At 45.3% G+C, this 25,872-nt stretch overlaps 3 protein-coding genes across 5 annotated transcripts in view; 2 read left to right on the top strand and 1 right to left on the bottom strand.

Moving 5' to 3' along the window:
* Positions 1 to 21,587, top strand: part of LOC118399094 (tuftelin) — a 59,185-nt gene extending 37,598 nt beyond the window's left edge. Inside the window, exon 12 of the transcript XR_008072392.1 lies at positions 20,721 to 21,587. The gene's annotated coding sequence lies outside the window, so the exon portion shown is untranslated. The remainder of the gene's footprint in view (positions 1 to 20,720) is intronic.
* LOC118399093 (protein C1orf43) lies at positions 2,317 to 5,229 on the bottom strand. 3 transcript variants are annotated; one of them, XM_035794871.2, is made up of 8 exons: positions 4,953 to 5,214; positions 4,597 to 4,842; positions 4,048 to 4,149; positions 3,787 to 3,895; positions 3,619 to 3,672; positions 3,344 to 3,510; positions 3,211 to 3,269; positions 2,317 to 3,058 (listed from the first exon to the last, which is right to left on the bottom strand). In XM_035794871.2, exons 2-8 carry the CDS (start codon positions 4,654 to 4,656, stop codon positions 2,851 to 2,853), a joined length of 759 nt encoding a protein of 252 aa, XP_035650764.1. In that variant the 5' UTR covers positions 4,657 to 4,842; positions 4,953 to 5,214; the 3' UTR covers positions 2,317 to 2,850. The 3 variants fall into 3 exon arrangements, with proteins under 3 accessions (XP_035650764.1, XP_035650765.1, XP_052327830.1); XM_035794872.2 differs by having other exon boundaries at positions 4,048 to 4,162; positions 4,597 to 5,229; XM_052471870.1 differs by having other exon boundaries at positions 4,597 to 5,214.
* A 1,687-nt stretch (positions 21,588 to 23,274) lies between the features above and the next one.
* LOC118399090 (ubiquitin-associated protein 2-like) overlaps positions 23,275 to 25,872 on the top strand; it is an 80,552-nt gene continuing 77,954 nt past the window's right edge. The window contains exon 1 of the mRNA XM_052471873.1: positions 23,275 to 23,524. The gene's annotated coding sequence lies outside the window, so the exon portion shown is untranslated. The remainder of the gene's footprint in view (positions 23,525 to 25,872) is intronic.

Raw genomic sequence — 25,872 nt, 5'->3', positions numbered from 1 at the left:
ACATTCTCCTTTCTACATACTTTCTGGTTTACACTGAATGCATTTTTCAATTCTGAAATTAATTTCTACATTTTTTTACACCATTATTATAATTCCAATGGCAGAAAATCCCTTGTCATATTTGTGCTGTGGCTCAGATGTATCTCTGTGAGGAGGAAGAGGTCAAAGGATGGTAAAACCTACACTCGATCCCTCCGATGTCAACAACTACAGACCAGTATCCCTTCTTTCTTTTCTCTCCAAAACTCTTGAACGTGCCGTCCTTGGTCAGCTCTCCCGCTATCTCTCTCAGAATGACCTTCTTGATCCAAATCAGTCAGGTTTCAAGACTAGTCATTCAACTGAGACTGCTCTTCTCTGTATCACGGAGGCGCTCCGCACTGCTAAAGCTAACTCTCTCTCCTCTGCTCTCATCCTTCTAGACCTATCGGCTGCCTTCGATACTGTGAACCATCAGATCCTCCTCTCCACCCTCTCCGAGTTGGGCATCTCCGGCGCGGCCCACGCTTGGATTGGGTCCTACCTGACAGGTCGCTCGTACCAGGTGGCGTGGCGAGAATCTGTCTCCTCACCACGCGCTCTCACCACTGGTGTCCCCCAGGGCTCTGTTCTAGGCCCTCTCCTATTCTCGCTATACACCAAGTCACTTGGCTCTGTCATAACCTCACATGGTCTCTCCTATCATTGCTATGCAGACGACACACAATTAATCTTCTCCTTTCCCCCTTCTGATGACCAGGTGGTGAATCGCATCTCTGCATGTCTGGCAGACATATCAGTGTGGATGACGGATCACCACCTCAAGCTGAACCTCGGCAAGACGGAGCTGCTCTTCCTCCCGGGGAAGGACTGCCCGTTCCATGATCTCGCCATCACGGTTGACAACTCCATTGTGTCCTCCTCCCAGAGCGCTAAGAACCTTGGCGTGATCCTGGACAACACCCTGTCGTTCTCAACTAACATCAAGGCGGTGGCCCGTTCCTGTAGGTTCATGCTCTACAACATCCGCAGAGTACGACCCTGCCTCACACAGGAAGCGGCGCAGGTCCTAATCCAGGCACTTGTCATCTCCCGTCTGGATTACTGCAACTCGCTGTTGGCTGGGCTCCATGCCTGTGCCATTAAACCCCTACAACTCATCCAGAACGCCGCAGCCCGTCTGGTGTTCAACCTTCCCAAGTTCTCTCACGTCACCCCGCTCCTCCGCTCTCTCCACTGGCTTCCAGTTGAAGCTCGCATCCGCTACAAGACCATGGTGCTTGCCTACGGAGCTGTGAGGGGAACGGCACCTCAGTACCTCCAGGCTCTGATCAGGCCCTACACCCAAACAAGGGCACTGCGTTCATCCACCTCTGGCCTGCTCGCCTCCCTACCACTGAGGAACTACAGTTCCCGCTCAGCCCAGTCAAAACTGTTCGCTGCTCTGGCTCCCCAATGGTGGAACACACTCCCTCACGACGCCAGGACAGCGGAGTCAATCACCACCTTCCGGAGACACCTGAAACCCCACCTCTTTAAGGAATACCTAGGATAGGATAAAGTAATCCTTCTCATCCCCCCCCCCCCTTAAAAGATTTAGATGCACTATTGTAAAGTGGCTGTTCCACTGGATGTAATAAGGTGAATGCACCAATTTGTAAGTCGCTCTGGATAAGAGCGTCTGCTAAATGACTTAAATGTAAATGTAATGTAATGTGAATTGTAACTCAAGTGGTTTAGTTACCAGACATGATGACTAGGCCTAACCTTGCCTGAGATCTGAAGAGTTGCATTGGCTCCCTGAGTCAATGCCTAGGCTTCAGCTTAGCAGGCCCCTGCTTTTCTGGTGCGCAGGAGACCTGGGTTCTCACTCTGTGTGTTGGTTACTCTAGTCTAAAATCAATGTACAGAGAGCCCACATGGGGGTGTGGTGTTGCTCTCCTGGTTCACGCCTCCAAGAAATAATATGCATACACTTTGAAAATGAAAATTGAAAAAGAGAAAATTATTAATTGGGTAGTTGTAAAATGAAAACAGCCACTTTCAATTTGCCTTTGATTTTCTGTTTACCATTTGGCCTTTTCTTTGAACCATTTTCACATGTAATTTTTAATTTGGAATTGAATTGTGGCATGAATCATACACTGATATGAAAATAAAATGTATATCTACTATTTTCACATTCCTATTTAGCATTTAAGCTTTGCATTTTCTAACTGGCAATGATCACCATCCATAGTTTGTAAGCACTGCTCCTTGAATAACTGCAGTGGACCATGTTGCTCCCCAACTTGCTAATGGCATCTAGTGGAAAAATCTAAACACACAGATGGAGAGTAATTTAGCTCCATTCCATGTTTTAATCTCAACACAAGATCACATAACTACACAGTTCAGATTCTACATGTAAAAAAAAAAAAGCTTTTGAAATGAATATAAATATATTTTCTTCATCTATACAAACAACCAATCAACACATACATACATGTGAAGTTTACAATTCAAGTGTAGGGGAAACTAACAGTTGTAATGCATAACTGTTGTACAATGGTCTTTGTCCTTAGTGTATGTGTCAGCACCAATACATTGAAGTACCATAGACTCATAGTAGATTCCTGGGATAAAGACCCTGATATGACGATAGGACAATTCTCCTTATTGCCAATGGAAATAAAGTAAAACATACATGCAATGTGATCTTCCGCAAGCTTTAGTATATACACTACATGCTTGATCTGTTACTATGTTTTTGGTAGTCCCCATAGCAAAGCTGTGCTCAATTCCATCACAATTCCAATTATTGCTATTGAATACAATTCCTATGGATTCAACAAGCAGGAATTGAAATCGAACTGACCCAACAGTCACCTCTCACAGGGTGCTCTCCAGTGTGTTGTAGTTGTCCTTGAAGCTCTTGAGCTCCAGGAAGTGCTTTGGCCTCTTGCTGCGCTGGCTGGTGGAGGGCAGGTAGGTAACTTGGATGGTGGGGGGGGTGCTGCGGGCTGGGGAACCGGTCAGGTCCTTGGCTGCTGACTGGTGATGCTGGTCCAAACTGGTGGTGCTGGAGTAGGCTTTCACACTGAGGAGAGAAGAGAGAGGGTAGTGTCAAACTCAAATTAAATGGCATGATAACGTGAGAGTGAAGATTTCTGTGACATGATGGAAGACATCTGTTCCTACTGATATATTTATTTGTTGAGCAAACACATTACTTTTTATAATAATACTTACACATCAGCCAGTTCATTCAGAGCATCCTGGTATTTCATATATTCCTCTTCCCCAAATACCTAAAACACAGAAAGTCACTTCCACTGACGACCACTGTCAACACGAAAACAGTCAATTCACAAAAACCACAAACCCCTGTGCCATGACGTGCACTGTCATATCCCTCCAACAGGTTGTCAATGAGGGTGCTACGGCTGCTCTTGATCAGAGAGTGGGAGTTACGCAGATCCAGCAGCCAGTTGCGGAAACTGCGTCCTGTGATGGCGTTCGGGTTGCGGCCCATCTCCTGCAGCGGGATCCCTGGGGTTGGAGAGGGGACGGATAATTACAAGAAAGAGGATAACGTATGCCAATTGGAATGTACAGCCAAAATTAAAATCTTAAAATCTCTCTACTATCGGCTCTTACCAGAGTCCCGAATGGCATCTAGAGCCTTCATCCTGTACAGGTAGTTGTAGCAACCTGAGAATATCATGGAGGTCATTAATGATACCATTACAGTACTATAAAAACACAACATCTTGTCCACTACAGAGAACAAATGTGTTGCATGTATACATTTGAATGGTGACTTACTGAACTGTGTCCCGTGCTTCAGCCTATCATCCTCCTCAGAGAGTAGACGCGGCTCGAAGCGGATTTCCTGAACCTTGGACAGACGCGCATCGATCTCTTCCCGCAAACCCTGCAGAAACACCAACAAGGCTCAAATCATCAACATACAAAGATAACACATACTATGGTATTAATCTGTTTGATTGATTGCAGCATAGAGTAGGATAATCGTAAATGAGAGAGATGACCGAGAGGTTTGTCTCTGACAGCTGAGGGTCTTGCCTTGGGTGCATTGTGTCCAATAGGGGCATGGGGTCCTCTGCGGGACCTCATAGCAAAACGCATGATCTGCCGCTTGACGAAGATAAATAGCAATACAAACACCTGTGCAAAAAAACTATCCAAGTCAGAATGTCAAGACTATTAGCAATAAGCAATATTAGTATAGGTTACTTTTTTTTTAAAGGCACAATTCATACCAGTTTGTGCTAATTATAAGTAATTTTAAGTAGTGAAATATACCCCGATTGTCTAAGGCAGGGCTCTCCAACCTTGTTCCTTGAGAGCTACCGTCCTGAAGGTAGCTCTCCATGAACAGGATTTGAGACCCCTGGTCTAAGGCATGTGACATGCAACAATATATCACAAAGAAGCTGTAACATTAACGTTAGATAGACCGCTAACTGTTGTTAACCTATTCATCAGGGGCTGTTTGTATGCATAGCTTAGCTGGCTGGCTAGCGGTACATCTCTCACGGATTTCACCCAATGATGTGTACATATAGCTAAATCATTGATTGCGCCTAGTAATGCATTTAAAATATCACTTACCAGGCTGCCATATGCCATAACTAGCACTACATTCACACCGGACAAAGGTGACTCGGCCATTCTGAAATGTCCTTCTTCAGAGGTTTCTTTGGGTTTGCTACATTACCCAGATATACTTTTGAGGAGATGGGAAACTCCACATAAATCGTGTTAACGCACAAGCGTCGTCAATGGGCCGCGCAGTGCATTCCGGGCGATTCTGGGACAAGGGGGAGCGCTCCTGCAAGGCCTGAATGGGAGCGCTAGCTACAACAATTTCGTGAACAAGAAGTACAACTTTACAAATATTTTCAGAAATGTGAGATAATTAACTTTCTCTGTAATATCTTATAGTTTGGAATCATGCCATTACGTACTTTAGAGGAAAATAGCAGGCTAATCAACTCATATCCTGACTTTGAGAAGGGATTGAGCGACGCAGCATGACAACGTGAACACGATTGGTCGACAGTCTGCTGGGTGGGGCGTTATACGTAGGTCCATATATTGCCGATGGGATTCCTATCTCCTCTTTTCTCATATTTTTGCGTTAGATACTAGATCTAAGGGTTTGGCTGGCTTGATCCCAGGAGACAGTGAATCAAACATTGAGCCAATGTATGAGTGATATTCCAACGAAACAGTGTATTGATTTTGAGTCAAGCTAGCTACACATTCAATCAAATAACAATTGTGAAGAAGACACATAGCTAGCTAGAATTGTGTAAAAAGAGATGTTCTTCTTCGATGCGGTTTTAAAAAAAAAGGTTTTAAATGTAACCTTTATTTAACCTAGGCAAGCCAGTTAAGAGCAAATTCTGATTTACAATGGCGCCAAAGTCGGACGACGCTGGGCCAATTGTGCGCAGACATAATGGACACCCAATCACAGCCGGATGTGATACGCCTGGATTCAAACCAGGGACTGTAGTGATGCCTCTGGCACCAAGCTGCATTGCCTTAAACCGCTCTGCCACTTGGGAGCCTACTCTGGTTTAATGGCGTTTGGCATCCAATAAATGTTGCATTACCGCCACCAACTCGACTGGAGTATAACTCCCTTATACTTTGCATGAAAATAATAAGAATATATATATATATATATATATTCTTTTTTACCAGTCATCTAACCCTACACTCATTAAAAACCCTCCACCCTGGGCCTCCAGAGAGGCGCAGCGCTCTTATGCACTGCAGTGTGTGCGGCATCACTACAAACCCGGGGTCAATCCCGTGCTGTGAGACAGCCGGCTGTGTCAGGTGACCTATGAGGCGCTGCACAATTAGCCAACCGTCGTCCGTGTTAGGGGAGATTTTGACACCCAGGATTTCCTTGTCCCATTCGCTCTCCAGCGACATCTGTGGCGTGCCAGGTGCCTGCACGCTGACTTCGGTCACCAGTTGTGCAGTGTTTCATCTGACACTTTGGTGCAACTGGCTTCCGGGTTAAGCGTGCAGTGTTTCAAAAAGCTGTGTGGCTTGGCAGGGTCGTGTTCCGAAGGACGCATGGCCCTCGACCTTGTTTGGTAAAAGTACCAAACAACAAAACAAAAAAAAACACCACCCTACTCCACTAAATCTAACTAGTCATACCTCAGGCCACCAGCCTGAAAGGACGGGACACTACCACTTAATACACCCTGTACGTCAAATCTTGTACATCCAAATAGTTCTCTGCAGCTGCCACCGCAACCTCAATTGTCTGCGACTAACGTCCCATCCCTGTAGTATAGTTTATAACCATTGCTATAAACTAAAAAAAGTCCAATCTTACTGAAGCATACAGCATATCACTTGTTGGCTTATCCCTCTGTACTGGTACAGATATACTATTCACACTGCTCCAAACTGATATATCCTAGCATCACTTTGTCGGGCAAAGACTCAGCATCAAAACTCAAAAGAACAGACAAAGACTCTTCTGTTTCTCCACTCACGCCACCCTGTCCGTTGCACCAAACGATGAGCATCAAGAAGACTAGGAATCTTCCTCTTCAGTTGATCCTCTTTTATATTTACCGCTACCCCAGTAATCACCTCCTTTCAATGGCACCCTTTTCTTGAGCACAAAACAATTCACATCTCTTGTCCCCAGTCGTTTGATACGGAGCACCTGCTCCCTCTGACCAACAGAAACACAAACAATTATCACAACGTCACTTTCGGGTCATAGTAGTGGGGAAGTAGTTTTGGGGTGAGGTGCTACTTGGGGAGTTTTTGCCTCCGCTGCATTCGGCTATATAGGTCCGCTAATACAGGACTATTGGTGGGGAGCAGGTAGCCTTGTGGGTAGGAGCGTTTGCCAGTCTCCAAAAAGTACGATCTTTGTCCCCATGTGCAGTTGCAGACCGTCTAGTCTGGCTTTTTATGGCGGTTTTTGAGCAGTGGCTTCTTCCTTGCTGAGCGGCCTTTCAGGTTATGTCGATATAGGACTCGTTTTACTGTGGATACAGATACTTTTGTACCTGTTTCCTCCAGCATCTTCACAAGGTCCTTTGCTGTTGTTCTGGGATTGTTTTGCTCTTTTCGCGTCAAAGTACGTTCATCTCTAGGAGACAGAACGCGTCTCCTTCTTGAGCGGTATGACGGCTGCGTGGTCCCATACTGTTTATACTTGCATACTATTGTTTGTAAATATGAACGTGCTACCTTCAGGCGTTTGGAAATTGCTCCCAAGGATGAACCAGTTGTGGAGGTCTACAATTCTTTTCCCAAGGTCTTGGCTGATTTCTTTTGATTTTCCCATGATGTCAAGCAAAGAGGCACTGAGTTTGAAGGTTGGCCTTGAAATACATCCACAGGTAAACCCCCAATTGACTTTAATGATGTCAATTAGCGTATCAAAAGCTTCTAAAGCCATGACATAATTCTCTGGAATTTTCCAAGCTGTTTAAAGGCACAGTCAACTTAGTGTATGTAAACTTCTGACTTCAACTGTACATATTTTTCTTTTATTCAGATTTTTCAGGGGGTGTGGCAGCATCCTCAGCGCCCCTACTTCCCACGGATATGCTTTGGGTTACCTTCACCGATTCCAGAGCACTTAACTACGTTTTCACCCACCCTGAAACCACAAATGAATCAGACAAAAGGCAAAGGTCCACTTTTTCCAAAACTGTCACTACCGTCACAGACTCATCTTTATCCTGACGGTGCAAGCCTCGGGCTCCAAGAACTTTACCACACCTACCACTTCGCCCTCATTTACTTCCATTTGTCCTCATCTCTTCAATCCATTGTACAGCGCACTCTGCTTACACTTTCTAACATTCTTCTTCAACAAACCATCTCCCTTTTTTCCTCAATTTTTAACCAATTCAAGCTCACCCTCTTCCTCCCTCTTCCTCTCTTCAACCTCCTCTGCCTCTCTTTTCCCCTCCATTCCTCTTCCGTAATCCAAGTATGCGTCTCATGATAATACAGCACTTCTCCTCAGGGGCGCCACTTTGGTTTTAGAGGTAGGGTGTTCTCCCCCAGAATTTGTTTGGGTATCTAAAGCTAATTTTCAGAAATTTTACACATTCCAATATGGCATCTCTAGAACAAAAAGTAAGCAAAAATGCCCACAGTCATCAAGCTAGGTCAAATATAATTATTAAATATGTTTAAGTGATTCATAAGACTGAACAAGATCAAAGTTAATTCAATAATAAATATTGTGTTGCACCTTTAACCAATAGCCTAACATATGAAGAACTCTTGAAAAAATACAAAGACTTTTGATTGTCTTTCGTAAAACGTCCTCTATATCAAATTTCAGCCAGACCGACCAGCCAGCCCGAGCCGCCTGCACGCCCGACCCCCACCAGTCTAGTCAATAACTCAATTCTCTCCAAACACAACTTCCCAGTTCACACCTTCAATTTGTTTTATTCCCAAGGGAAAGATTTTGAAAAAACAACACCAAAAAACTCTACACCTCATACATTAACACACAGAAACAACAAATCCTCCATATAATTAATCTCATAGGACTAATAGTACTGTATAGCTCTTTTACTTGGACACAATATAGCTCAGTAGCCCCGTCCTGACCCCAGGGGTCCACCACCCTGCAGTGCCCCAACCCAACACATCCCACTCAGCTTTAGGATCTTAGTGAACATTCATTATTGGTTACGGGTGTGTTAGGCTGTTAATTGGTTACACAGTTTCTTCAAATAACAGTCTCCAGTATCAGCATTTCCAAGCAAACAAAAACAGGGAGAAGGGAGACATGCTGAGATAAAATAACATACTCTTTGCCAGAATTCATCCAGCCTTCACAAGACCATAATATACAGTGTGTACACATGTCCCGTTTTGTGTTTTACACCTCCGGCAGAGGAATTACATTTCTCAATGCTTGATAATCAGTTTCACTGGCACATATTTCACTGGCAAGAACAGATACAGCCCTTGGTTCACTCCAGACCTGACTGCCCTCGACCAGCACAAAAACATCCTGTGGCGGACTGCAATAGCATCGAATAGCCCCCGTGATATGCAACTGTTCAGGGAAGTCAGGAACCAATACACGCAGTCAGTCAGGAAAGCTAAGGCCAGCTTCTTCAGGCAGAAGTTTGCATCCTGTAGCTCCAACTCCAAAAAGTTCTGGGACACTGTGAAGTCCATGGAGAACAAGAGCACCTCCTCCCAGCTGCCCACTGCACTGAGGCTAGGAAACACGGTCTCCACCGATAAATCCATGATTATCGAAAACTTCAATAAGCACTTCTCAACGGCTGGCCATGCCTTCCGCCGGGCTACTCCAACCTCGGCCAACAGCTCCGCCCCCCCCCGTAGCTCCTCACCCAAGCTTCTCCAGGTTCTCCTTTACCCAAATCCAGATAGCAGATGTTCTGAAAGAGCTGCAAAACCTGGACCCGTACAAATCAGCTGGGCTAGACAACCTGGACCCGCTATTTCTGAAACTATCTGCCGCCATTGTCGCAACCCCTATTACCAGCCTGTTCAACCTCTCTTTCATATCGTCTGAGATCCCCAAGGATTGGAATGCTGCCGCAGTCATCCCCCTCTCCAAAGGGGGAGACACCCTGGACCCAAACTGTTACAGACCTATATCCATCCTGCCCTGCCTATCTAAGGTCTTCGAAAGCCAAGTCAACAAACAGGTCACTGACCATCTCGAATCCCACCGTACCTTCTCCGCTGTGCAATCTGGTTTCCGAGCCGGTCACGGGTGCACCTCAGCCACACTCAAGGTACTAAACGATATCATAACCGCCATCGATAAAAGACAGTACTGTGCAGCCGTCTTCATCGACCTCGCCAAGGCTTTCGACTCTGTCAATCACCATATTCTTATCGGGAGACTCAACAGCCTCGGTTTTTCGGATGACTGCCTTGCCTGGTTCACCAATTACTTTGCAGACAGAGTTCAGTGTGTCAAATCGGAGGGCATGCTGTCCGGTCCTCTGGCAGTCTCTATGGGGGTGCCACAGGGTTCAATTCTCGGGCCGACTCTTTTCTCTGTATATATCAATGATGTTGCTCTTGCTGCGGGCGATTCCCTGATCCACCTCTACGCAGACGACACCATTCTATATACTTTCGGCCCGTCATTGGACACTGTGCTATCTAACCTCAAACGAGCTTCAATGCCATACAGCACTCCTTCCGTGGCCTCCAACTGCTCTTAAACGCGAGTAAAACCAAATGCATGCTTTTCAACCGATCGCTGCCTGCACCCGCATGCCCGACTAGCATCACCACCCTGGATGGTTCCGACCTTGAATATGTGGACATCTATAAGTACCTAGGTGTCTGGCTAGACTGCAAACTCTCCTTCCAGACTCACATCAAACATCTCCAATCGAAAATCAAATCAAGAGTCGGCTTTCTATTCCGCAACAAAGCCTCCTTCACTCACGCTGCCAAGCTTACCCTAGTAAAACTGACTATCCTACAGATCCTCGACTTCGGCGATGTCATCTACAAAATGGCTTCCAACACTCTACTCAGCAAACTGGATGCAGTCTATCACAGTGCCATCCGTTTTGTCACTAAAGCACCTTATACCACCCACCACTGCGACTTGTATGCTCTAGTCGGCTGGCCCTCACTACATATTCGTCGCCAGACCCACTGGCTCCAGGTCATCTACAAGTCCATGCGTTCCAGTACTTATTTTAGTCAATAAGATTCTTGCTACGTAAGCTTAACTTTCTGAACATTCGAGACGTGTAGTCCGCTTGTCATTCAATTTCCTTGCATTAGCGTAGCCTTTTCTGTAGCCTGTCAACTATGTGTCTGTCTATCCCTGTTCTCTCCTCTCTGCACAGATCATACAAACGCTCCACACCGCGTGGCCGCGACCACCCTACCCTGGTGGTCCCAGCGCGTACGACCCACGTGGAGTTCCAGGTCTCTGGTAGCCTCTGGAACTGCCAATCTGCGGCCAACAAGGCAGAGTTCATCTCAGCCTATGCCTCCCTCCAGTCCCTTGACTTCTTGGCACTGACGGAAACATGGATCACCACAGATAACACTGCTACTCCTACTGCTCTCTCCTCGTCCGCCCACGTGTTCTCGCACACCCCGAGAGCTTCTGGTCAGCGGGGTGGTGGCACCGGGATCCTCATCTCTCCCAAGTGGTCTTTCTCTCTTTCTCCCCTTACCCATCTGTCTATTGCCTCCTTTGAATTCCATGCTGTCACAGTTACCAGCCCTTTCAAGCTTAACATCCTTATCATTTATCGCCCTCCAGGTTCCCTCGGAGAGTTCATCAATGAGCTTGATGCCTTGATAAGCTCCTTTCCTGAGGACGGCTCACCTCTCACAGTTCTGGGCGACTTTAACCTCCCCACGTCTACCTTTGACTCATTCCTCTCTGCCTCCTTCTTTCCACTCCTCTCCTCTTTTGACCTCACCCTCTCACCTTCCCCCTACTCACAAGGCAGGCAATACGCTTGACCTCATCTTTACTAGATGCTGTTCTTCCACTAACCTCATTGCAACTCCCCTCCAAGTCTCCGACCACTACCTTGTATCCTTTTCCCTCTCGCTCTCATCCAACACTTCCCACACTGCCCCTACTCGGATGGTATCGCGCCGTCCCAACCTTCGCTCTCTCTCCCCCGCTACTCTCTCCTCTTCCATCCTATCTTCTCTTCCCTCTGCTCAAACTTTCTCCAACCTATCTCCTGATTCTGCCTCCTCAACCCTCCTCTCCTCCCTTACTGCATCCTTTGACTCCCTATGTCCCCTATCCTCCAGGCCGGCTCGGTCCTCCCCTCCCGCTCCGTGGCTCGACGACTCATTGCGAGCTCACAGAACAGGGCTCCGGGCAGCCGAGCGGAAATGGAGGAAAACTCGCCCTCCCTGCGGACCTGGCATCCTTTCACTCCCTCCTCTCTACATTTTCCTCCTCTGTCTCTGCTGCTAAAGCCACTTTCTACCATTCTAAATTCCAAGCATCCGCCTCTAACCCTAGGAAGCTCTTTGCCACCTTCTCCTCCCTCCTGAATCCTCCCCCCTCCCTCCTCCCTCTCTGCAGATGACTTCGTCAACCATTTTGAAAAGAAGGTCGATGACATCCGATCCTCGTTTGCTAAGTCAAACGACACCGCTGGTTCTGCTCACACTCCCCTACCCTATGCTCTGACCTCTTTCTCCCCTCTCTCTCCAGATGAAATCTCGCGTCTTGTGACGGCCGGCCGCCCAACAACCTGCCCGCTTGACCCTATCCCCTCCTCTCTTCTCCAGACCATTTCCGGAGACCTTCTCCCTTACCTCACCTCGCTCATCAACTCATCCCTGACCGCTGGCTACGTCCCTCCCGTCTTCAAGAGAGCGAGAGACCAGTATCCCTTCTCTCTTTTCTCTCCAAAACTCTTGAGCGTGCCGTCCTTGGCCAGCTCTACCGCTATCTCTCTCAGAATGACCTTCTTGATCCAAATCAGTCAGGTTTCAAGACTAGTCATTCAACTGAGACTGCTCTTCTCTGTATCACGGAGGCGCTCCGCACTGCTAAAGCTAACTCTCTCTCCTCTGCTCTCATCCTTCTAGACCTATCGGCTGCCTTCGATACTGTGAACCATCAGATCCTCCTCTCCACCCTCTCCGAGTTGGGCATCTCCGGCGCGGCCCACGCTTGGATTGCGTCCTACCTGACAGGTCGCTCCTACCAGGTGGCGTGGCGAGAATCTGTCTCCTCACCACGCGCTCTCACCACTGGTGTCCCCCAGGGCTCTGTTCTAGGCCCTCTCTTATTCTCGCTATACACCAAGTCACTTGGCTCTGTCATAACCTCACATGGTCTCTCCTATCATTGCTATGCAGACGACACACAATTAATCTTCTCCTTTCCCCCTTCTGATGACCAGGTGGCGAATCGCATCTCTGCATGTCTGGCAGACATATCAGTGTGGATGACGGATCACCACCTCAAGCTGAACCTCAGCAAGACGGAGCTCCTCTTCCTCCCGGGAAGGACTGCCCGTTCCATGATCTCGCCATCACGGTTGACAACTCCATTGTGTCCTCCTCCCAGAGCGCTAAGAACCTTGGCGTGATCCTGGACAACACCCTGACGTTCTCAACTAACATCAAGGCGGTGTCCCGTTCCTGTAGGTTCATGCTCTACAACATCCGCAGAGTACGACCCTGCCTCACACAGGAAGCGGCGCAGGTCCTAATCCAGGCACTTGTCATCTCCGTCTTGATTACTGCAACTCGCTGTTGGCTGGGCTCCCTGCCTGTGCCATTAAACCCCTACAACTCATCCAGAACGCCGCAGCCCGTCTGGTGTTCAACCTTCCCAAGTTCTCTCACGTCACCCCGCTCCTCCGCTCTCTCCACTGGCTTCCAGTTGAAGCTCGCATCCGCTACAAGACCATGGTGCTCGCCTACGGAGCTGTGAGGGGAACGGCACCTCAGTACCTCCAGGCTTTGATCAGGCCCTACACCCAAACAAGGGCACTGCGTTCATCCACCTCTGGCCTGCTCGCCTCCCTACCACTGAGGAAGTACAGTTCCCGCTCAGCCCAGTCAAAACCGTTCGCTGCTCTGGCCCCCAATGGTGGAACAAACTCCTCACGACGCCAGGACAGCGGAGTCAATCACCACCTTCCGGAGACACCTGAAACCCCACCTCTTCAAGGAATACCTAGGATAGGGTAAGTAAGGGTAAGTAATCCTTCTCACCCCCCTTCTCCCCCCCAACAAGATTTAGATGCAAGTGGCTGTTCCACTGGTTGTCATAAGGTGTATGCACCAATTTGTAAGTCGCTCTGGATAAGAGCGTCTGCTAAATGACTTAAATGTAAATGTAATGTACTCTGCTGCCTGTGACTGGAACGAATTGCAAAAATCGCTGAAGTTGGAGACTTTTATCTCCCTCACCAACTTCAAACATCAGCTATCCGAGCAGCTAACCGATCGCTGCAGCTGTACATAGTCTATAGGTAAATAGCCCACCCATTTTCACCTACCTCATTCCCATACTGTTTTTATACTGTTTTTATTTATTTACTTTTCTGCTCTTTTGCACACCAATATCTCTACCTGTACATGACCATCTGATCATTTATCACTCCAGTGTTAATCTGCAAAATTGTATTATTCGCCTACCTCCTCATGCCTTTTGCACACATTGTATATAGACTGCCCATTTTTTCTACTGTGTTATTGACTTGTTAATTGTTTACTCCATGTGTAACTCTGTGTTGTCTGTTCACACTGCTATGCTTTATCTTGGCCAGGCCGCAGTTGCAAATGAGAACTTGTTCTCAACTAGCCTACCTGGTTAAATAAAGGTGAAATATATATGTTCTATGGATGGTCTTAAACGGCAGTAATTTATGTCTGAGATGATATGAATATGACTGGGCATTTTAACATATCTGATCTGTATTCATTCATCACCATCAATAGCTTCCAGGTCCAGGTCTTCCTCACATTTTTGTTTTACATGTTTTGTGTCATCGGGAAAAGCCTCTATCAACCCTTGATAAAGTTTTGAAATCAACTTTGGAAGTCTGTCAGACTGCCTTAAAATAACATCTGTCTTGTCCAGTGTTTACTGCACAGAGAGAACAAAGTATTGTATCTCCAAGAATTCACCTCACCTCCATCACAGACTGGTCTTCCCTGGCTGCCTGACCCTGTTGAGACCCCTGTCACCATCTGATCCCCCTACGGTCAGACAAACGACTTTGATATAAAACATTTTTTGTTGTCTGACAGATTATTTGGAATCGCTCTTCTTTCTGCTTTGTATGCGTCAACCTTGTGAAGTCTCTCCCAATCTGTCTGCTGGGATTTCCTGTTTGGTACTCTGCTTGTTGCAGGAGGCCAGTGGACAGAGCTGGGAGGATCGTCAGCTGATGTGGCGCACCTGGGCAGGCTTGGCCTGCAGGCTATAAAGGGTGGCCACATCAGCCAACACTCTCTCTCTTCCCTGACTGGCAGGCTGGCTTCCATCTCCTTTAGGTTTTTTTTGGTCTGTTTCCACAACACCCACACACTGCATACACTACTGATGATACAGACATCCACTGCTTATGTTACATTTTTGTATTTATTATTTAGTTTAATAAATGTATACATTTTTACCTTGAGGTCATGTGTGGTCTCACTTTGTTGTGAACCAGGTTGTTGTGAGCCAGGTCGTAACACTGTGGGGGCTCGTCCAATTGGAGACTTTGGTTATATGGGAGTATGTTACTTGTATATTTGGCTAATTTAATTGGGTTGGCATTTGGTTTGGACCCTGTTTTGTGTAGGGGTAGTAATTGGGGCCAAATTGGGTTCAGCTGTGTTACTGTAGTTCTTAGAATGCAATGTGGTACATTGTTTGGCAATCTTTGTTCAACAAAGTTTGGGCATGTCACTGATTTGTCTCAGGATTTTTCCTTGATTGTGGAAGCTTTAGGGGTTTTGGTGGATGCTGGAAGGGAAGCAGCTCTTGTCCCCAGTGTTTGTCTACAAAGCCATTTTTTTTCTATTTCCATTGGCGTTTTAGGTGCTGGTACATGTGTTACATTGCTTTGGTAAGGATGTCTACTTCAGTTGGTAGGAACCACATATTTACATTTACATTTAAGTCATTTAGCAGACGCTCTTATCCAGAGCGACTTACAAATTGGTTCATTCACCTTATGACATCCAGTGGAACAGCCACTTTACAATAGTGCATCTAAATCTTTTAAGGGGAGGGGGGGGTGAGAAGGATTACTTTATCCTATCCTAGGTATTCCTTAAAGAGGTGGGGTTTCAGGTGTCTCCGGAAGGTGGTGATTGACTCCGCTGTCCTGGCGTCGTGAGGGAGTTTGTTCCACCATTGGGGGGCCAGAGCAGCGAACAGTTTTGAGTGGGAACTGTAGTTCCTCAGTGGTAGGGAGGCGAGCAGGCCAGAGGTGGATGAACGCAGTGGCCTTGTTTGGGTGTAGGGCCTGATCAGAGCCTGGAGGTACTGAGGTGCCGTTCCCCTCACAGCTCCGTAGGCAAGCACCATGGTCTTGTAGCGGATGCGAGCTTCAACTGGAAGCCAGTGGAGAGAGCGGAGGAGCGGGGTGATGTGAGAGAACTTGGGAAGGTTGAACACCAGACGGGCTGCGGCGTTCTGGATGAGTTGTAGGGGTTTAATGGCACAGGCAGGGAGCCCAGCCAACAGCGAGTTGCAGTAATCCAGATGGGAGATGACAAGTGCCTGGATTAGGACCTGCGCCGCTTCCTGTGTGAGGCAGGGTCGTACTAGGCGGATGTTGTAGAGCATGAACCTACAGGAACGGGCCACCGCCTTGATGTTAGTTGAGAACGACAGGGTGTTGTCCAGGATCACGCCAAGGTCCTTAGCGCTCTGGGAGGAGGACACAATGGAGTTGTCAACCGTGATGGCGAGATCATGGAACGGGCAGTCCTTCCCTGGGAGGAAGAGCAGCTCCGTCTTGCCGAGGTTCAGCTTGAGGTGGTGATCCGTCATCCACACTGATATGTCTGCCAGACATGCAGAGATGCGATTCGCCACCTGGTCATCAGAAGGGGGAAAGGAGAAGATTAATTGTGTGTCGTCTGCATAGCAATGATAGGAGAGACCATGTGAGGTTATGACAGAGCCAAGTGACTTGGTGTATAGCGAGAATAGGAGAGGGCCTAGAACAGAGCCCTGGGGGACACCAGTGGTGAGAGCGCGTGGTGAGGAGACAGATTTTCGCCACGCCACCTGGTAGGAGCGACCTGTCAGGTAGGACGCAATCCAAGCGTGGGCCGCGCCGGAGATGCCCAACTCGGAGAGGGTGGAGAGGAGGATCTGATGGTTCACAGTATCGAAGGCAGCCGATAGGTCTAGAAGGATGAGAGCATATCACCTTGTAGGTTTCAGGAACTGATCTCCTTTTAAGATCAAGTCATAATGTTTTCTCTCTAGTGTGGTGGATACTACAGGTAGGGTCAATTTGTGATGCATTGCCTTGGGAGCACTTCCTTGGCTTCAGATCAGTCACTATTTTCTGTTGCCTTTCTGATGGAACCAGTGCATAAATAAATACCCCCTGGCGGTATCTGCACGAAGACTAGGGTTGCAATTATATGGTCAGTTAGGTTTATTAGTTAGAATAGGGCTGGGGCAGTACCATTTTTGTCTTGGTTGCCCTTCACATTATCAGTGTACACTATATACCAACACTAGTTGTTGTCTTTTGTCTCAGTCTAAATTGGTTATTTTATTTGCATTTATCATGGCTAGTAAATTGATTGCCCGTCTGAAGCACTTTTGGAGTAGTGCACTAAAGAGCAGATAGCACAGACTGCTGAGCGCTACAATATTGGATCATAAGCAATTGAAAGACATTATGAAGACTAGTCTAAAAGCCAAGAATTCAGTACCAGTGTGATGCAACTTTATATTAGTGAGCAAAATGTGAACTCCTAGTGTGGCAGCAGTTCTCAGATGAGTGTCTTGATCTGTAAAAGCTTTTTTTAATGGATCCTGGTAGTCATACTAAAACTGCCCTTAAGGAGTACGCCTCCCCTCGCCAAAAGTTTAAAGCTGAGAGCAGATCAATGTTCTAACGTTGATCGTGCCGTACGAGATAGAAATGATCTGAACAGATTTAAGGGACATTGGAAAATGAATATCCTGTCCTCAAAGCAAAAAATTCTGGTGGCAACTCAAAAGTACAGTTTTCTGGCCTAGCTATGTCACTTAATCCAAGTAAGCCAGGGCTTTTGACTGTGCTGCATACATTTCTGAGGATTCCATCTCCCTGGTAGGATGTGATGAGAGGATGCATGTCAAAATCTTGAGACACATGCTCTGTGGAGTAATTTGTTTCTGAATCCGTATTGCCGTTCAGATGCAGGTGATTCTATACTAATTTGTGGGATGGGGCTTGTTTTTCCTGTGCATTCATTGCAACTTGACTCAGATCCTGTGAAAGGAAAGGTTGGTGTCCCCTCATCTACCAGTTGAGTGTATTGAGCTTAGTCTGGGTAACCAGCTAGCTGGTGTACAGGTCTGGGCTGGGGTGCCACCAGGTTGTGTGGTTATACAGCAAACCCCTGTTATCCCTGCTCCTGAGTTAGAGAACTCTCCGGACAGTCCAGTTATCTATCCAGCTTATCAGCAACTGAACAAAATTCTATGTCTGTTATAGATCCGCTTGACTCGCCTTTGCCTCAGCTTCTCGTGGTGATTTGGAGAAGGAACATCAGGATGACCCCTCTTTGAAGGAGCTATTTAAGTGTTCCCAGCTGATAGGATGGAAAGCTCTGCACAAGGTTACTCGATTCAGAACAGTATGCTAGCTAGCAGGTCGGTGCTTCATGGGGAAAACTTTGTAGGTGATCCCACCATGCAGATTGTAGTGCCCTCTTAAGTTTTGCCAGACAATGCTTCAAAACTCCCATGATCATGTTGCTGGACATTTGGGATTTAGGAATATAACTGTATTTTGCATTACTTTTCTGTCTAAGGTTTAAACGTGACATCTCTGCATACGTTAAAACATGTCACACATGCTAGTTGACTGGTAAGCCAAATTAGTCAATTGAACTTGCTGCTCTGTATCGTATTCCTGCCGTTGGTCAGCCTTTTGAACATTTGGTCATTAACTGTTGGCCCTTTACCCCGCTCTAAGTCTGGCAGTAGCTATTTGCTTAGTTATGTGCCTTGCAACCAGGTACCCTGCTGCTTATCTGCTACTCACTAACTACCAAGTCTGTTGTGAAGGCTTTATCTCAGTTCATCTCTGTATTTGGTATTCATTCAGAGTGACAAAGGCTCTAATTTTACCTCACACATGCTTGCACAAATGCTACAGCAGCTTTGTGTCAAGTGTAACAGTCCTCTGCCTATCATGCACAGTCTCAGGGTGCATTATAATGTTTTCATCAAACCCTGAAGTCTCTCCTGTGCATACCATACAGAGCTAGATCGGGATTGGGAAGGTTTGCCATGGTTACTGTTGGCAGCTAGAGAAGTTGTCCAGGAGAGAATAAGATTTAGTCTGACTGATCGGTTTTTTGGAAATTCAGTGTGACCCTCTGGCTGTGTTGCAGGACAGGTGGGGAACAGAGCCACCACTAAATGTATTCTTCTGTGAGTGGTTTAGACTTGTAATATACTGTTCTCTGCTGGTGAAATGGCAAAAGAGAAACTAAAGTGCACAAGTAAAGATAAAGCATATTGATGACTGTTGGTCTGAACGTAGACAATTTAGCCCTGGTTTCCAGGTTTTAGCTGTTACCTATTGTAGGTTATCCTTTTCAGGTGAAGTTTACTGGTCCTTCCATGGTGGTGCGCAAAGTGTCTGAACAGAACGGATTGCAACTCCTAAGCGCAGGGAAGGCCACCCAACTTTTTCATGTGAAATTGGGTTGTTGAAACCTTAGTACTCTTGTGCATCGACTCCTGTTAAGTCAGGTGATTATTTAACTTAGTTCTGCTCCTTCTGCATTCTCAGTACGTTGTATGAGGAGAGTTCAGCTTCTGATGCTGTTTTGCAAGGCCGTTTGAGATGTTCAGGTTGGGGAATTTGCATGCTCTGCAGCATTTGGATGATGGTAAACATACGGAGTTGGTTGAACACATTGAAAGTTATCCTGTGCCATTTTCTGATACGTCCTCTCGTAGTCATCTCATTGACCATGATGTTGGAGATGCTCAACCAATAAGGCATCGCTTCTACCATGTTTCTCCTGACAAGCGCAAGCACTTGACTTCTGAGTTTAAGTGCATGATGGGTAACAATATTACTGAACATTCTTCTCGTTCCAGTTGGGCTTCACCTTGTCTGTTAGTCAAGAAGCCTGCATATTTTAGGCCATGCAGACTATCGTGAAGTCAACATTCCAAAGCCTGATTCCTTTCCTCTTCCTCGTATTGAGGATTGTGTTGATCAAGTGGTTTCTGCACAGGGCCTCATGAACCGTGTCTCTGGTCTGGACAGATGTGGGATGTATTTGGATAATGTGGTCATTTTATAGTGACACCTGGTCTCTGCGTGTCCAACGTATACAAGCGCTGTTTGATCGTTAATCTGGCCAAATGTGAGTTTGCACTTATCTGGGCAAAGTGGTCTGTCAGAATGTGGTTCGCCCAGTGCATGCCAAAGTGGAAGCTGTTGAGCAGTGTCCCATCCCATGACTATGAAAGAGCTTATGCATTTTCTCGATTATGGTTGGTTATTAGGGATAGGCGTCCCGTCAACGGGGCAGTTGTAAATCATGCAGCGCCGTGTGTCACGATCGCAGATTTTAGAGATACAACAAATGTAGGTACATACAGTGCCTTGCGAAAGTATTCGGCCCCCTTGAACTTTGCGACCTTTTTCCACATTTCAGGCTTCAAACATAAAGAAATAAAACTGTATATTTTTGTGAAGAATCAACAACAAGTGGGACACAATCATGAAGTGGAACGACTTTTATTGGATATTTCAAACATTTTTAACAAATCAAAAACTGAAAAATTGGGCGTGCAAAATTATTCGGCCCCTTTACTTTCAGTGCAGCAAACTCTCTCCAGAAGTTCAGTGAGGATCTCTGAATGATCCAATGTTGACCCAAATGACTAATGATGATAAATACAATCCACCTGTGTGTAATCAAGTCTCCGTATGAATGCATCTGCACTGTGATAGTCTCAGAGGTCCGTTAAAAGCGCAGAGAGCATCATGAAGAACAAGGAACACACCAGGCAGGTCCGAGATACTGTTGTGAAGAAGTTTAAAGCCGGATTTGGATACAAAAAGATTTCCCAAGCTTTAAACATCCCAAGGAGCACTGTGCAAGCGATAATATTGAAATGGAAGGAGTATCAGACCCTGAAGGAGTATCAACACCCTGAACACACCATCCCCACTGTCAAACATGGTGGTGGCAGCATCATGGTTTGGGCCTGCTTTTCTTCAGCAGGGACAGGGAAGATGGTTAAAATTGATGGGAAGATGGATAGAGCCAAATACAGGACCATTCTGGAAGAGAACCTGATGGAGTCTGCAAAAGACCTGAGACTGGGACGGAGATTTGTCTTCCAACAAGACAATGATCCAAAACATAAAGCAAAATCTACAATGGAATGGTTCAAAAATAGAATGGCCAAGTCAAAGTCCAGACCTGAATCCAATCGAGAATCTGTGGAAAGAACTGAAAACCGCTGTTCACAAATGCTCTCCATCCAATCTCACTGAGCTCGAGCTGTTTTGCAAAGTGGGATGGGAAAAAAATTCAGTCTCTCGATGTGCAAAACTGATAGACATACCCCAAGCGACATACAGCTGTAATCGCAGCAAAAGGTGGCGCTACAAAGTATTAACTTAAGGGGGCTGAATAATTGTGCATGCCCAATTTTTCAGTTTTTGATTTGTTAAAAAAGTTTGAAATATCCAATAAATGTCGTTCCACTTCATGATTGTGTCCCACTTGTTGTTGATTCTTCACAAAAATATACAGTTTTATATCTTTATGTTTGAAGCCTGAAATGTGGCAAAAGGTCGCAAAGTTCAAGGGGGCCGAATACTTTCGCAAGGCACTGTATAAGTGTATATCGGCTGAAAGCTTGAATTCTTAAATATAACTGCACCGTCCAATTTACAGTAGCTATTACAGAGAAAAAAATGCCATGCTTTTGTTTGAGAGTTCCTAACAAACCACTTTTTTTCACCGTGATAGGTTTGATAAATTCATCTCTGAAATCCTGCTCTGATTTGTCATCCAAAGGGTCCCAGAGATAAAATCCTTTTTTATATCCTGAAAAGGTCCATATAGCATGCACGATCGATTTTGTATTTCCACGTGTTCATTTTGCAAAGAAAGTGAATCTAACCCTAAATGTTTCAACCAGTCAAATAATGTTTGTGTTCATTCCTCAGAGATCCTAGAACGTAACCAGACTTCAATATATCATTAGGAGTGTAGTATATCCTATAGGACACCAAATTTGGTCAGAGAGCAAAGCCTTTCATGGCATGCCGATGACGCGGCCGGTCTAAACTTAACTAACTTCGTCAAAAAAGCACCAATGTCAAACAAAGCTAGATAGCTAATGAGCTGTGCTTTACGGGAGTAAAGGAAACCCTATATCTGTTGCAAAATGTTGCTGCTAACCTTGTGCGACAGCAAGCCTTTTCCTTTTGGACAAAAATTATAAGAATATGGATAGTTATGAAAATTGGGTGTTTTGCAAATGTTGAATTTATAATATGGCTACTAATATTGGAAAAACTAAATCAAAGTCCAAGTATACAGATTTGTAACGTAAATGTCTCCTTCACGATTTGCCTAAATGTACCTGGGTGACTTCACACTAAATGTCATGTAGTTTGCTCATACTTCAAGTTATCTGCCTGAAACTTTGCACATGCACTGATGCCATCTTGTGGACACCATCAGAATTACAACCAGAGTGATGGCTAGATTTGGGACCTTTCTGTTGCATTTCAAAGATTGTGGTAGAAAAATGATTATTTACATTTTCTTCTACCAGATCTATTGTGTGATACTCTCCAACATTGAATTTACATTTCCAAAAACTTCAATGTTTCCTTTCAAATGGTACCAAGAATATCCTTGCTTCAGGGCCTGAGCTACAGGCAGTTCATTTGGGTATGTCATTTTAGGCAAAAATTGGGAAAAAAGGGGTCTATCCTTATTAAGGCTTAGGTGCAGTATATTTGGTTGGAAAGATGTCAAGTTGCATTTTTGAGAATGTGAAGACACTTGTGTTCTGCCCCAGTGCTTGTTGCCGCTGGTTTGAATGATCTGTTCATACTCCATGTACAGTACGAGTCAAAAGTTTGGACACCTACTCATTCAAGGATTTTTATTTGTTTATTTCAACATTGTAGAATAATAGTAAAGACCAACTATATGAAATAACACATGGAATCATATAGTGACCAAAAAAGTGTTAAACAAATTAGCTTTGCGCACACTTCGCGCTGTCAAGGCAAAGGGTGGCTACTTTGAAGAATATCAAATATATTTTGCTTTAACACCTTTGGCTACCACATGATTCCCTATCTGTTATTTCATGGTTTTGATTTCTCCGCTATTATACAAAGTAGAAAATAGTACAAATAAAGAAACCCTTGAATGAGTAGGTGTCAACTTTGGACTGGTACTGTATATTAGCCTTAGTGGTCCTGCTAAACACCCAAATCAATAAGACTAATCGGACAGTCTAGGATAGGCAATCACTATAAATATTTTAGTTTATCTATTTTATTGCAGTTCTTAGAGGTGGGTGACCACGTGTCGAATGTCTCGCTTCCTTGAAGCGCCCAGTCAACCACATGACGGAGCTATATGTAGCGTCAGAGTGGAAAAGAAACAGGTACATTCCAAGTCCCTCACTTATTGTCTGCGCGAGTCGGTTCGGCACAATTACTCACATAGATACGTGTATTACTCTAGAGGTTTTATTTAGTCGAATTCCGACTAGGAGGTCGACAGAGAGACCGCGTGGTCGGTTGTGTTGCAGAATCAGACTTCAACTGGGTTTCTGGTCAGTATATCATTTATTTACATTGTTGGGCCTACGGGCCTACCTAGAGCCTCTGTGTCGTGTGTGTGTATACAAGAACACATCGGTAGCGTTTCTAAAGGGGTGTCTTGGTTCTGCATAGTGCAATTTGTGCGTTAATTACCACGTTAATGTGCGGCCTATGCGTCTGGGCTCAATAGCATGCGGTACGAATGAACATGTGGATAAGTTAAGCTAACGGTGATGATTTGAGTGGTTGAGAACAACAATGTAGTTAGCTAGTTGCAATACTGATTGTTAAGTCTTATTTTCGCCATAGTCGAGGTTGAGAAGAACGGAATCTCATCGACAACTTCGATAAAGCCAACGTTAGCTGGATGTCCCCTAAAAAACGACATAGCATCTTACCTAGCTAAATGTTAGTCAATGTTTTCGAAACAATTATATTTCTTGAAATACCTGATGTTGACTAACTCATGGTTTTAGTTAAGTAATATTTATGGAGTTTATGTAACGTCAGCTAGCCTAGTTAAGCCAAAGACACCAATAGCTAGTTAGCCCTCTATAACGTCAGCTAAATAAAAACATGTTGAGAATATATCCGTAGTGATGTTGCATCGTGAGAACTTGTTCTCAACTAGCCTACCTGGTTAAATAAAGGTGAAATAAAAAATAATAAAAAATCGTTCGCTAGTAGACACCATTAAAACATGCTAAGTTAGCAAGCTACCTAGTAGTTATTTTTAGTTGACGTTAGCTAGCTAACTTCCCAGCAAATGTGGGACAAACGTAATTTGCCTGGTCTCAATTAGTTAACGAACTCTCATTTCATCGGACAGCATTTGCATATACGAGTTATTTAATGTTTCCCAATTAAAGTGAATTAGTTAACGTTAGCTAATTGGACAGCTAACTTGGTTACAACCAAATAGTTTAAAATGAGTTAACGTTAGCTAGTTAACCATCACTTTGTATGGGTCGTTACCACAACCAAAGTCATAAACCATGTCTACTTCCACAAGTTCACTAATGAAAATTAGGGCTGGTAATTGCCATGATACGATATTCTCAGGTTCTTAAGTGCTACTACGATTTAATTGAACATTTTATTTAACATTCATATTTACAATAACAGCCTACCAAAAGGCCTCATCCTAGGATTAAAAATAAAATGTATATAAATATAGGACAAAACACACATCACCAGACACTACATAAAGCGAGACCTTTCAACAACATAGCAAGGCAGCAACACATGACAACACAGTATGGTAGCAACACATGACATGGTAGCAGCACAACACATGGTACAAACATTATTGGGCACAGACAACAGCACAAAGGGCAAGAAGGTAGAGACAACAATACATCACACAAAGCAGCCACGGAACTGTCCAGTAAGTGTCGATGATTGAGTCTTTGAATAAAGAGATGTGGGATAAAACTGTCCAGTTTGAGTGTTTGTTGCAGCTTGTTCCAGTCGCTAGCTGCAGCAAACTGAAGAGGAGCGACCCAGGAATGTGTGCTTTGGGGACCTTTAACAGAATGTGACTGGCAGAACGGGTGTTGTATGTAGAGGATGAGGGCTGTAGTAGGTGTCTCAAATAGGGGTGAGTGAGGCCTCTGAGGGTTTTTAGAAATCAGCATCAACCGTGTGTCTGTCTTGCGATAGGTATAAAGAGATGACCAGCTTCCAGAGGAGTATAGAGTGCAGCAGTAGCGTGCCGTGGTTCTGGGGCCTGGGCCTTCAGTGAAGTCCTACACAGTCCCACCTGAATTAATCCACCTCTTATTACCATCATTATGATGCCATGGCTCTAGACACTATACATTTAGACAGAAACGCATTAGAACCAGGCGTTGCGTCACCTTGAAATTGACATTTTTATTCAGAGAATTGCAGTACAATACGTTTTCATTGTGCAGCTTCGTTGCCCTAAGTGCAGGTTCGTTGAGCTGTAGATCCACTCGGGTGTCCCCAAAAGTTTTCAAAAGCACCATTGCTTGTAAGTGCCCAGCCGTACTTTGGTGTCTCGTTGCTGCCTTGGTTAGACAACTCAGGTTTGCAAAGCCAGTGTGGCTCCAAACACCAAATCGATCACTTGCAAATAATAGGCATTCCCAGCAGTACAGTTTGCAGTGCTTCTCGGAGCCTGTGAGTAGCGCCCATGATTGAAAGTGGCGAACTAACCCCTTTCCCGCCTGTGACAGGCTTTGTAGTGTCAACCTCTACCTAAAAAACAGCTTAGTAGTACGCAAATTAATTTGTTGATCAATTTCGGTTTCCTAGTTCTGAGACCTGCCCATATAGGACCTGCCTCTCAATATTGGTAATCCAATCAAAAGACGTGCACGCACTACGCCTGCTA

The sequence above is a fragment of the Oncorhynchus keta genome, chromosome 20, assembly GCF_023373465.1.
Source record: "Oncorhynchus keta strain PuntledgeMale-10-30-2019 chromosome 20, Oket_V2, whole genome shotgun sequence".
Classification (NCBI taxonomy): domain Eukaryota; kingdom Metazoa; phylum Chordata; class Actinopteri; order Salmoniformes; family Salmonidae; genus Oncorhynchus; species Oncorhynchus keta.
Note: the sequence above shows the minus strand (reverse complement) of the source record. Positions and strands in the feature narration are given on the sequence as shown.